This window comes from Kogia breviceps, chromosome 8 (genome assembly GCF_026419965.1).
Source record: "Kogia breviceps isolate mKogBre1 chromosome 8, mKogBre1 haplotype 1, whole genome shotgun sequence".
Classification (NCBI taxonomy): Eukaryota; Metazoa; Chordata; class Mammalia; order Artiodactyla; family Physeteridae; genus Kogia; species Kogia breviceps.
In genome coordinates this window covers 10,746,668-10,760,351 of record NC_081317.1, presented here as the reverse complement: position 1 = coordinate 10,760,351, position 13,684 = coordinate 10,746,668, and the positions used below count along the sequence as shown (strand labels likewise).

General features: G+C 46.7%; 1 protein-coding gene across 1 annotated transcript in view; it reads right to left on the bottom strand.

Annotated features, from left to right (window-relative positions):
- The window catches only part of PSMB7 (proteasome 20S subunit beta 7), a 75,780-nt gene that overhangs the window by 52,713 nt on the left and 9,383 nt on the right, over window positions 1-13,684 (bottom strand). The window contains exons 6-9 of the mRNA XM_059073160.2: window positions 3,995-4,141; window positions 3,465-3,558; window positions 2,588-2,685; window positions 1,038-1,178 (exon numbers count right to left, since the gene is read on the bottom strand). Coding sequence (XP_058929143.1) covers window positions 1,038-1,178; window positions 2,588-2,685; window positions 3,465-3,558; window positions 3,995-4,056 — 395 coding nt within the window. The 5' untranslated portion in view covers window positions 4,057-4,141. The remainder of the gene's footprint in view (window positions 1-1,037; window positions 1,179-2,587; window positions 2,686-3,464; window positions 3,559-3,994; window positions 4,142-13,684) is intronic.

Here is a 13,684-nt window from a genome sequence, read left to right as displayed (position 1 = left end):
AACCTTTGCCTTCTGTTCCTGCTCCCCTTTAACTCTCACAGGCCTGGATGCAGCTGCTACCACTTGGGACAGAGATAAAGAAAATGTCTTGTGTAGGTTGCTTAATGAATGATGAGGACCAGAATAAAGGCCTCTGACCAACTTTCTAAAAAATTTCAAAAAGGTATCATGATACACATTCTATAAAGAAGGAAAGAGGAGAGAATTTTTTAAAGCTAAGGTAGGTCACAAAAGGAGAAGCCAGGATCCCAACTCAAGACTAAATGCCCAGGCTATTTCCACTATACTACATTGCTTCTCTTCTCTTTATGAGGAGCAAATAAGAAAATGGACTTAAAATTTGAAAACTCTCTAGACCTATACAAACACAAAGTGATGATGTGATCGTTAAGGACTAAAGAGAAACAAAACTACCAAGAGGAACTCTGTGGGAGTCAGCAGGAAGTGAACGTCAGGTCAGGCAAAGGACTGCATCTCTTCAAGCCTCAGTTTGTTCACTTATAGAGATATTAACAGCCCCTATCTCAGAGTTAAAGGGATAAAGTGAGATCACGCATAGAGCACTTAGCACAGGGCCTGGCACAAACAAGTAAATATTGGTTAATAGTAACGCTATTCTACCCACTTACAGCCAACTACAAATATCACTTTTCATTTCACTGTTATCTTGCCCCTAAAAAAGGGAGAAAAAACAATCATTTGTGTTTGTTCACAAGAAGAACTCAAAGGTTCCTTCCAGCTCTTTCTTACTATGAACAAAAAATTTTTTTGTCCAGCAATACCCTAAGCCTCAGAAAATGACTCAATTGGTCACATGTGATTCATTCATGAAAAGAAAAAACACAAACCCAGACGCCATAAATTCAAATACATTATCAAAAGCCTTATGAAATTAAAGTGTCTTTTTAGTAATAATTGATTTCTGGAATAAAATGTGTATTTCTTAATGCCTTTTCTCGAGCTTCAAGGCTTCCCTTGGCTGAAAATCTAAGACATGAGAAAAAAATACTACAGAAATCCCCATCCTGGAACCTTACCTGAAAAGCATCTGCTTCAGCATCCGATTGGCTGTCACAACTCTGGGAAGGCGGCCAGTGGAAAGAGAGTGGAGCTCCAAGTTGGAAGAAATGAGCTGGGTTGTCATGTCTGTGTCCGCAGCTGTCCCAGCACCACAACAACTAAAAAATACAATTAGAAACGTAGCTGAAATTCAATTACCAAAGGGCTCAATTAGAATTTGAGCTTCTTGGAAAACTTCCACAAAGTTCAAGGACACAGAGAGATGTTTTTGAGTATACCTGCACTGTAACTGCTCTAACCAAGCTTAAATAAACATAAAATTAAGAATGCACATCTCATTATATGCAAATATATTTTCTGTAGCCCAGTGGAATATTTCAAATCATTAGTTTCTATGTTCTGGACAGAGTGTGCATTTTATTGATCCTAGAAAATATCCAAGTTGTACAAAAGAGCAAGGAATGTTAAAAGCCTTGCAGTTTACATCTACCAAGTATTTATTACTAGATACCAGTCATTCCAAAGTGCTGAGAATAAAGAAAATATGACACAGTAATAGCACCTGATTTCAAACTTGAGTGGAGGAGACATATAATACAATATAGTAGCATAGGTGGTAGAAAATGCTGTAGGACATTGGAGGAGACAGCAGTTAACTCTGATCTTTGAGAAGAGGTTTCATTTGAGCTGGATTTGGAAGGACAGAATAAAAACACTATACAGAGAAGAAGAAAGGGCATTTCTAAGCAGAGGGGCTAGCAAAAGCAAGGGTAAAACAGCTTGGACATGCGAAAAACAGGGACATGAAGGAAACAGGGACAGCCCTAAGTGGAACACAGAGTGATAGCAGCTAAACAGGATGAAAAGGTAAGCTTTCTGTGAAATTGTACAAGACCTTGAATATCATGCTAGAGTTTCAATTTTATCCTGAAAGCAGTGTGGAAATGTGAAAAATCTCAAGGAACATAATTAGATCTATGTTTTACAAAACCCAATATGGCAGAAGAGTGAACAATACAGATAAAGAAAAGGCCAAAGGAAGAGAGACCATTTAAATGACAACTGCAAAAATCCAGCTGAGAAAAAAGAATCCGAGCTAAGGCCTCAGTAGAGGGGAGAGAAGGGAGTGGATTCAAAAGGCACACAGAAGGCAGAACTGGGTACCAAATGAACTGAAGACTAAAGCAAAAAGAGGACTTGAGGGACTTCCCTGGTGGTCCAGCAGTTGAGACTCTGTGCACCCAATGCAGGGGGCCTGGGTTTGATCCTTGGTCAGGAAACTAGATCCCGCATGCCGAAACTAAGAGCCTGCATGCCGCAACTAAAAGATCCCGCATGCGTCAGGGTGCCACAACTAAGACCCAGCACAGCCAAATAAATAAATAAATAAATATTTTTAAAAATAAAAAAGAGGACTTGAGGATGGCTAGCTCAGATGGATGGAAATGCTATTTAAGGGAGACAGAAAGAAAATACAGGCTGAACAACAGGTTTTAGAGGAAAGAGTAAATTCAATTTTACCCCTGACATGTTTAAAAATGAGTTATTCAAACTAATCAATACTTACTAAATGTTAGGAGATATGAAGTGTATTTTTGAACAGTTCTTGTCAGCAACAACCATTCCTTCAGTTGCCCTTGTATCTGCTCCAAGAACTATGCCGTCCTATTTTTAAGAAATATATACTTTAAAACAACTTCACATATACAAACCACAGTTCTCTACTCTAGTTTAGGAAAAACAATGTTGACAATCCCCTGCTCCAACCACCCCGCCACGTGCTGAAATATTGTGCTATGCTTTTGGCATTCAACAAAAAGCTTATTAATAAACATTACTGGTTGAACCCTTAGTAGGCAGTAGGAACTCTCATTCCTGTTTTCAAATGAGGCTCAGAGATTCAGTGAATTCCTTACAAATCACAGAGCCAATATAAGAAAAGTCTGGATTAAGATGCAGAAATCTTTCCATTAAAATAGCCACATCTGTCAATTTCTTTTTAAGAGATGCCACTCTTTACCCTTAACAACAATAACCTGTTCTCTCTTTTGACCCTTACAACAATTTAAGTCAGGAGTTATTATGTCCACCTGATGGATTAGAAAGTGGGGCTGTGAGAAGGAAAGTGACCTGCCCAAAGTTAGAGGCAGCAGAAAAGCTAAATGGTTAAACATTTTTGTTTTCTCCCATTACATCACCCTGCTTCCTAAAGTAGTAACTTAAGACAGAAAACTGGCTTCCTGTCGAAAACTGCAAAGTGAGCAAAGAATATAAACTGCCGATAAGTGCACAAAACTGACATAGTCTCTCCTAAAGGAGCTTTTCCTGATGTAGTACTCTGTAAGATGTGCCCTTCCTCACACAGCCCAGAGAAGTAAGAGAGGCCAACGAGCCTGGTTCCTGAAATTAGTTGACACTGCTGCTCTCAGCCTGTCCCGGCTTACCTTATAGACCACCCCTGCGATAGTCGTCCCAGTTTTCCGGGCCATTGGAAGCTTGGCTCCTTTCTTTGCAAAATCGGCTTCCAAGATGGCATTTCTGAGAGCAAATGAGAGAATAAAGCGTTGAAGGGCAGGACCACATTGCGCCGCACCGGCACGAAGAGTTTCTAATAGGGAACTCGGGAGAAGGAAAAACTACTAGCATTTGCTTTCAAGCGCATCTGTTTCACTGGCTCCTCCCAACAGCAGGACTACTGTCCTGCTTTTCTGCGAAGGGAACGTCTGAGAAGGTCCGCACAACCACCCCGGAGATGGAGGGTGTCCCGGTGCGCTGGGGAAGTTGAAGAGCCGAGCCGGCATCGGGAGAAACACGCTCAGGCCCTAATTCCCCTGAGTCACAGGTGCCGCGGGCCGCGGGCCCCGCCCTCCACCATTCGTTCGGACTTCCCGGCTCAGACCGCAACCCAACTCCGACCCCGGCATCGCATTCCCACCCCCCGCCGAACCCGGCCCGAGTTCGGCTCGGGCCGTACCTGCGGCAGTTTTCGAAAGAGAAACCTCCAACCGGTGGCTCATACACTGACACAGCCGCCATCTTCCCGAAAAAGTACTTCCGGAGAGCCGGGGGCGGGAGCAAAGGAAAAGAGCCAAGAACTTCCGGCGCCGCCGACGACCTAGGGCTGAAGGGGCGGAGGAAACTCCGTGCTAGGGTGATGGATCTTAGAGTTAGGGACTCCTAGAGGAGCCTGGAGATGTTTGGAGTATAGCGCCCCAAGTGGCGCGGAGGAGAAACTGACACCCGGAGAAGGCGGGGAAAAGGACTTACCCAAGGTGGGCACGCCAGAGACCAGGCCTCCTGCCCACCAGACGACAGCGGTTTCTACTGCTAATTCGATTACATGGAGCTTCAGAGACAGAGACACTGAAGTTCCAGGCACAGCTCCACCACCTCCTTGCAATCAGCAAGTCCTCTCAACTGTCTGAATTTGTTCCTCTGCTGTCAAATGGGGATAATAGCTGCCTCAAAAGGCTGCTGTGGGGGCTTCCCTGGTGGCGCAGTGGTTGAGAATCCGCCTGCCGATGCAGGAGACACGGGTTCGTGCCCTGGTCCGGGAAGATCCCACATGCCGCGTTGTAACTAAGCCCGTGAGCCATGGCCGCTAGGCCTGCGCGTCCGGAGCCTGTGCTCCACAACGGGAGAGGCCACAACAGTGAGAGGCCAGCATACCTCAAAAAAAAAAAAGGCTGCTGTGAAATGAACAAGAAGCCTGTAAGAAAAGATGTTCAACATCCCTAGTCGTTAGAGACATGCAAATCAAAACCACAGTGCAATATCATTGCACACCCACTAAGATGGCTATAATCAAAAAGACAGAAAATAACAAGAGTTGGCTGGGATGTGGAGAAATTGGAACCCTCATACATGGCTGCTGGGAATGTGAAATGGTGCAGCTGCTCCAGAAAATAATTTGGCAGTTCCTCCCAAAATTAAACATAGACCCAGCAATTGTCTCTTACGTACATACCGAAGAGAACTGGAAACAGTTGTTCACAAAAACTTGTACACAAATATTTATAGCAGCATTACTCATAATAGCCAAATAATGGAAACAACCCAAATGTGTATCAACTTGAGGAACAGATAAGCAAAATGGGGTACGTACATGCAACAGAATACCATTCAGCCGCAAAAAGGAATAAAGCACTGAGACATGCTACAACAGGGATGAACTTAGAACACTGTGCTAAGTGAAAGAAGCCAGGCACAAAAAGCCACAAATATGTCCTTACTAAACCAATCCATACAGCCAGAGGTAGATTAGAGGTTATTGGGAGATTGGGGGGAAGGAGAGAATGGGGGGTGACTAATGTATACAGAGTCTCTTTTGGGGATGATGAAAATGTTCTGAAATTAGGTGATTGTAATGGTCACACAACATTGTGAATGTACTAAAAGCCACTGCCCTGCACATTTTTAAATGGTGAAATTTTTGTTATGTTAATTTCAGTTTTTAAAAAGCTGCTGTGGGGCTTCCCTGGTGGCGCAGTGGTTGAGAGTCCGCCTGCCGATGCAGGGGACACGGGTTCGTGCCCCGGTCCGGGAAGATCCCACATGCCACGGAGCGGCTGGGCCCGTGAGCCATGGCTGCTGAGCCTGCACGTCCGGAGCCTGTGTTCCGCAACGGGAGAGGCCACAACAGTGAGAGGCCCGCGTACCGAAAAAAAAAAATTTTTTTGAATAAATAAATAAATAAAATTAAAAGCTGCTGTGAAAATTGAAAATTGTATGTGGAGGACTTCCCTGGTGGCGCAGTGGTTAAGAATCCACCTGCCAGTGCATGGGATACGGGTTCGATCCCTGGTCCAGGAAGATCCCACATGCCACAGAGCAACTAAGCCCGTGCGCCACGACTACTGAAGCCTGCGCACCTAGGGCCCGTGCTCCGCAACAAGAGAAGTCACCACAATGAGAAGCCCACACACTGCAACGAAGAGTAGCCCCTGCTCACCACAACTAGAGAAAGCCCACACGCAGCAGCGAAGACCCAACACAGCCAAAAATAAATAAACTAATTAAATAAGAAAAAAAAGAAAATTGTATGTGGAGAGCATTTACCCTGGCATGTAGAACTTCTCCATAAATAGCTATTATTAGTAGCACATTCATTTCATCCTGCCAACAAGCCTCAAAGGTAGCTATGTAATTCAACTCACTTTACAGATGGAAATTAAGGTTCATTGACATAAAGTAACTTGCTCAAATTTACAGAGCAAGTAGATCTCAGCAGCAATAATTGTGGGCTGACTTAATTTATTCACTCAGCAAATATTTAAATGATTCAATTATGTAATGAAATTATTTGCTCAGCACCCACTATGTGTCAAGCTTGTTTCTAGGAATGAATGAACGAATGAATGAATGGCATCCCAATCACCCAGAACCGTGCCTGTCACAACTACGTGTTCGATAAATATTTGTCAAAAGTTCAATTCCTTTTCATTACTTCTCTGGGTCTTCTGTGCGACATAGGAAAACGAGGCCTCACCATCCACCCCCACAGAAATCTACTAATGAAGAGGTTTGAGTGTCTCCAGTGTCACCAAGTTTCTGCTTTGGTGAATGTGAAAAGTAAAAAGATGGGCTCTGTTCTAGAGATGTCCACTTCCTGATGAGAGAGGCTCGACTCCATTAGACCTAGACAGGACAGGTCATAATTCAACGTGCCCCGGATGCCGTGAGGGTCAGTAAATAACGATAGAATGAAGGACTGCTTTCACAATGTTCATCACACTCTCTCACGCCTGCTCTGGGCTCAGCTTTGAGGGAATGAACACATAGGTGAACCAGATGGAGTTCCTCTCCTCATGAGGTGGATTGAATTGTGTCCCCCCACCAAAAGCTGACATGTTGAAGTCGCAAACCCCAGTACCTCAGGATGTGATCTTATTTGAAGGTAGGGCCTTGACAGAGGTAATCAAGTGAAAATGAGGTCATTAGGGTAGATCTTAATCCAGCACGATTGAGGTCCTTTTCAAAGGGGAAATTTACAGACAGACGTTCACACAGGGAGAACACCATGTGAACGTGACAGCAGAGATTAAGCCAAGGAATGTCAGAGATTGGCAGCCAACTACCGGAAGCTAGGCCAGAGGCCTGGAACAGCCCTCAGAAGGAAGCTACCCTGCCAACACCAACACCTTGCTTTCAGACTTCTAGCCTTCATAACTGTGAGACAATACGTTTTGTGGGGGGTTTTTTGCCATGCTGTGCAGCTTGCAGCATCTCAGTTCCCCGACCAGGGACTGAACCTGGGCCCTCAGGGGTGAAAGTGCGAAGTCCTAACCACTGGACCGCCGGGGAATTCCTGACAATAAGTTTCTGTTATTTAAGCCATCCAGTTTGTGGTACTTTGTTACAGCAGCTCTAAGAAATGAATACACCTCATGAGTTCACAGTCCGAGGGAGGAGAGAAGACCCCAGAAAGACTCACAGCCTGGTATGCTAAGGGCTGGGTGGAGGAGGGTTGCTGCAGAAGCCAAGAGGCTCAGAAGGACAGAGTGTGAGCTCGTGGGGTGAGAAGACAGGAGGGACGGACGCACAAGCGAAGTCCTGGGGCGTGGAGCAAACAAAACCAAACAAAAAGCCCTGACACGATTTGTTTTCAGGAAACAGTGATGAATCTGATGCAGCTGCAGCAAAGGGAAGCACAGCAGCCTGCAGCCCCCCAGAGGACAGTGGCAAGGCGTCTGTGTCCAGCTGGAGGAGCCAGGGAAGGATGTCGAAATGATCTGTGATCTCAGTTTGTCCCGGGGCATTTCTCTTCCTAACTGGGTCTCTTTGGTATGGTTTTCACACCCAGATGAGCTGAGGTTGTGGCACTGTCTTGTCTTGTGGCTTCTAGAGGTGGCCCAGCAGAGGCATCTGGAGCCAGCAGAGGGCGACAGAGAGCTTCCAGGCAGCCTGACTCGGCCCCTGAGGCGCGCAGTCCAAGGCCCCAGAAACTCCACTCAGCCTGGGTCAGTGCTGTAGGGAGGGCAGCCCTAGATCCCCAGCACCCAGAGACCCTGCTTCGGCCTCCCTGTCCAACATGATTGCTGCCCCCTGGGACTGCAGCCCAGTCTAGGACCTGGGCCTGGACACAGTCCCACTTAATCCCTGGCAGTGCCACCAAAACTGACTGACTAGTAAAGCTACCACTTCTGCTCTGGATCTGGCTGTGTGACCTCAGGGGAGCCATCAGACTCTCTGGGCCTCAGTTTCCTAATAATATAGAAACAACCAACATTCCCTGCATGCCCCTCACAACCTGTTCTAACCACTTTATATACAGGGCCTCATGGTCACCCTAAGCACCTAGAATGTGCCAACACAGAAAACAGATGATCAAGAGACACAGCGCTGCCCTCAGGGAGCTGGCAGTCCCCGAGGACCAAGTATCACTGCCCCACTTTACAGATGAGGCAACTGAGGCCCAGAGAAGTGAAGTCACTGGCTGAAGGTGATAAATGGCACACAGCTAAGTGGCAGAGCCACAACTCAAACCACATGCCTCCCAGCCCCAGACCAGACACAGCTCCACTTCCCTGCTGGAACCCAAGCTCCCATGTTCCTGGGGGTTTGCCAGAACAAAAGCAAGGCAAAGTCAGCTAGTTGCCAGCTGTGTGATTGGAGGCTGGTCTCTTCATCTCTCATCTGTTTCCTCTTCTATAAAATGAGAGCCCGTTACAATGTTTCTCTTGCCTTGGGCATACCAAGTAAGAACATGCAGTGTAAACTGTAAAGCATTTTATTCATTCGTTTGTTCATCCACTCATTCATTCAGTGTTTATTAAACCCTTCCTTGGTGCCAGGCTCTGTGCCGCATCATAGTCTTGAGGGGCGCTGGTCTGGGAACTGCACCTCCAGTTCACTGCGCTAAGTGCCCTAAGTGACACATACCAGAGCACAGCCAGGAAACGGCTCCCAAGAGAGCCTGAGGCAGCAGGGTAGACACCCGGAGGACAGGAGTTAGCACTGAGGCCAGGAGACCAGAGGGTGCATCCCATACGGAGGGTTCAGCTGTGCATGGCCCCTGCGCCAGCCTGGATTTTCCAAGGCCCTAGCAAGCACCCTCCCCCAACCTGCAGGCTGCTAGGAGCCCAGCATGGGATGGGCCCTGGAAGGCTCACCCCCCTCCTCTATCAGGATGCATACACATCCGGGGGTGCCCCCCACAAGGAGACTTGGCCATCCTCCCATTGCAGGGAAAGCAGCCCATGATGCTCCCGGTTGCTAAGGCAACTGGGCCCTTGTTTTTCCTTCTTCATAAATAAGCTATAAATAGACAGGGAAAACCTGGGCGCCTTCCTTTGCATGAATTAGAGCAGCCGCTCCCGGCTCCAGGGCGCTGGCACAGCATCCAGGTGCCAAGTCTTGCTGCACAGGCCACAGAAACACAGCTCTGGTGGGAGGGCATGGCAGACACATGGCAGCATCGAATGTGAATTCCCCCCACCCTCTCCAGACTCTCCTGGGGGCACTTAGCAGATTCTGGGACCCTGCCGAGACCCGCTGAATCACAATCATTGCAAGTGGGGCCTGAGATGGGAGTTTAACTACTTAACCCCAGCAGATGAGATGAGCCATGAGTTTGCCCACCCAGCTAATGGTGAGCAGGAATGGGCATCCTTCCCTTCTTCCCATCTGGGACGTATGCAAGTCACAAGGAAATCACGAGACTACGTCCCATCATGAAGGGCTTTGTAGGCTGGCTCAGAATCTGGGCCTGTCCCGAGGGCGCTGGGGAGCCATGGGAGGCGTGTAGGCAGAGAAGTAATGTGACCTCTCTTGGAAGAATGGGATTCCCACTTGACAAAGGGAGTTGGAGCAGAGTGTGTCACCCAAAACAAGGTGCCCTGAAGGTTGCTGGACCACAGCTGACAGATGCTTCCTCAAGCCAAGCCTCTGGATATGGACACCGGATGCCTCCCAGGCACATCTAGCTCCACATCCTCACCATGGTCTAGACCTGCCACGCCCTCCCACAGGGAGGCAAATGCTATCCCATTCATTCATTCATTCATTCATCCAGGCATCCTTTAAACAAACTCCAGCTCTGTGTCTGGCACTGTGCTGGGCTCAGGAACACAAAGACTCTGCCCTCAAGGGAAATGGATACAGGAATAAATGTAAGAAAGCTAAAGGACCAGAGGTTCTGACGGAAATTGCACGGGGTACAAAGAGGCTCAAAGGAGAGAAAGAGGACAGCTCTCCAAGGGGAGCTTTTAAGAAAACCTGGGATTGTAAACAAAACTAAAAAGATGAGTAGGAGTTGGCTGGCCTGAGTTGCAGGAGAGAATGGGTGCTCCAGAAGGAGAGTCTGAGCAGACACGTGGAAGCATGTTGGACAGCATTAAATGGGAGGGAGTGGGAAGCTGGAAACTCGGCAGGGACCAAGGCAGGCGGGACCTCACATCAGTGTGTGGTGAAAATCAACCTGGCAGCTGGCCAAGGACGGAATGGACAGGGAGACTCTGGAAACAGGCAATCCGGGAGGGAACTACAGACATGGACCAGGGAGGAGGGAAAGAGAGTCTGAACGAGGGTGGCGTTACTCAAGAAATATTACAGAAGGTCAAACAGGATGTGGTCAGAGGTTAGATTCGAGGAGCAGGGAAAAGGAGGAGTTGATGTTCTTGGGGCTCTGACTTGGGTGGCAGGATGGATGGTGGTGGGGAGGTCTGCGTGGGTCCCTGTGGGGGATGCTGCATTAGAGGTCTGGGCTGGGAAGAGAGGTGCAGGACAGCAGGGAGAAGGCTGTGTAAGTCCCGAGCATGAACGAGATGCTTCAGGAGAGCGAGCAGGAGGAGAGAAGGGAGCCAGGGACAGAGGCCAGGAACGGTACTGTCTGTCATGCAGGTAAGGATGAGGAGTGGGCAAAGGATGGAGAGAAGCAGCAGGCTGGGAGGCAGGCAGGGACTGGGGAGAATGATGTCATAGCCGCCAAGATGCGGAAAGGGGGCTGGAGACGGAGGGAGAATGGCCCAAGTCCCAGCAGCCCAGCAAGACGAGGACGGAAAGTCGTCCACGGGACCATCAAATCAGGCAAAGATTTTTTTTTTTCTAATAATAATGCTCAGTGTTACTGATGATGTGACAAGATGAGCACATTCACATTTGCTTGTGGGAGTGTAAAGTGGTACAAACTTTCTGCAAAGCCATTGACCAAGATAGTTCAAGATCCCGTACAGCAGAGTACCTGGATTAACAACACCATATTGTGCACTTCAAAATTTGTTATGAGGGCAGCTCTCATGCTAAGCAGTGTAGTTTTTTTGTATATCAACTATACCCCAATAAAGTTGTTTTTTAAAAAGTAGTTCAAGATCCTTGAAAAAGCTCAGAATATTTAACTCAAAAATTCCCCTCTAGGGACTTCCCTGGTGGCGCAGTGATTAAGAATCCGCCTGCCAATGCAGGGGACACGGGTTCGATCCCTGGTCCAGTAAGATCCCACATGCTGCGGAGCAACTAAGCCCGTGCGCCACAACTACGGAGCCTGAGCTCTGCAGCCTGTGAGCCACAGCTACTGAGCTCACGTGCCACAGCTACTGAGGCCCGTGCGCCTAGAGCCCAGGCTCCACAACAAGAGAAGCCATCGCAATGAGAAGCCCGCGCACTGCAACGAAGAGTAGCCCCCGCTCGCCACAACTAGAGAAAACCCACGCACAGCAACGAAGACCCAACGCAGCCAAAAATAAAAATAATCTATGGCTCTATCCTCAGACAAAGATAGGTGTGTGAAGATGTTCACTGTAACATTATTTATGATAGACCATATTGGACTTTATAGTGAACTATATGTTGGATATATATTGGATAATGGATTATATACATTGCATATTATAATAGATTCTATATCATAACGAAAATATGGAAACTGCTTTAATATCAAACAACAGGTGAATGGCTGAATAGTTTATGATGGAGGGTGAGAAACAGGCAGAATACATATGGTTCCAACTTTATAATGTATGTGGGTGTACATTATGTATGTAAAAAAGTCAATCATATTAATAATAGGCATAATTCCTTGCTGGTAGGTTATCAGGTCATTCTTATTTTCCTCTTTGAGCCTCTGCTTTTTTTTTTTTTTTTCAAATTCTCTACTCTATCTATGCATTCTTTTTTCTGAGCTTTTTTAATATTTTGAAGTTTTTCAAGTCTTCAGAAAGTTGCAAGAGTAGTACAATGAACCATCCTCCCTCCCTCCCTCTCTCTCCACTGAATCAATTGGAAGTCACACAACACTCCACCCTATATGCTAGAGGATGAATCTCCTGAAACAAGGACATTCTCCTACATAAACACAATAACAATATAAGGATTCAGTATTACTATCTAATACTCACTCCACTTTCAAATTCCCCCAATTATCCCAATAAAACCTTTATGATTTTTGTGATCCGGGATCTCATCAAGGATCACACACTGAATTTAGTTGCCTGATAAATACTCCAGCAAAAGTCTCCTAATAACCAGGGCATTCTCCTACAAAACCACAATACAATTGTCACATTCCGGAAAAGTAATATGGGTTCAGGGTTATTACCTAATACTCTGTCCACAAGTAAATCTCCCCAATATCACCTTTATGATTTTTGTGATCAGGATCCAGTCAGGGAGCCCCACTGAATTCAATCTCCATGACTCTTTAGCCTCCTTCAAGCTGGAATAGTCTCCAGCCTTGTTGTATGTCTTTCATGAAGAGGACAGGCCCGTTCTGAAGAATTGTCTTCAATGTGGATTTGTCTGATGATTATGGCAGGTAAGCATTTTTGTCAGGAGGTCCTCATAAATGATGTGTCCTTTCTCGGGGCACCACATCAGGGGGCACTGATATTGGATTGTCCCATTATCAGGGGTGTTAAGTTTAATCATTTGGGTAAGGTGGGGTCTGCCGGGTTTCTCTATTTGTAAAGCTAACATTTTCTCTTCGTAATTAAAAAGTAATTTGCAGGTGATTCTTTAAGACTGTGCACACAGCCTATTGCCAATGGTCTCTGACCCAACGGCATGGCACCCACTGATGATTTTTACCCAAATCCATTTTTACAATGTTGATTATAAGATGCCATTTTCTGTTTCTATTTACTCCTCCTCAGCTGGCACTCTTCTAAGGAAGAGCTTTCCCTTAACCTGACTTCTCTGGGTCTTTTTTTTTTTTTTTTAATCAAGGATATTTTTTCAATTTTATGCATTAGGATCCATTCTTGTTATTAATCATTTTGATCTCCAGTTGTCCCAAATGTAGCCGTTGGAGCCGTTTCAAATGGGCTCCCCACCAGTTTGAGATCATCTTTGCTTCCTGGCACAATGACATATTCCAGGCATGGAGTGGAGCGCTTGCTGGGTCCATCCAGCCCTCTGGGCCACAGAAGCAGCCACTCACCTCTGGACCCAGGGGGGGACTTGAAGGAGGTCAGCGGGCAGCAAGTGAAGCAGCGGGGGCTGGGTGGACATTCGGAGTTATTTCTCTCGGAGCATCAACAGCCAGTGCTTTAATTAATGGCCCCACTCCAGGGGCCCAGGGCCAGTTGACTTGAGCTTAGGAACAGGGCACCAGCCTGCTCGGGCATCACACTTCACATCCCATTCATTTACTCCTTGCATGCGGAAAGATATTAGTTACAGTACAAAGATGAAGAAAACCTGTGTGTTCTTTCATAACTTCACTGAGGAA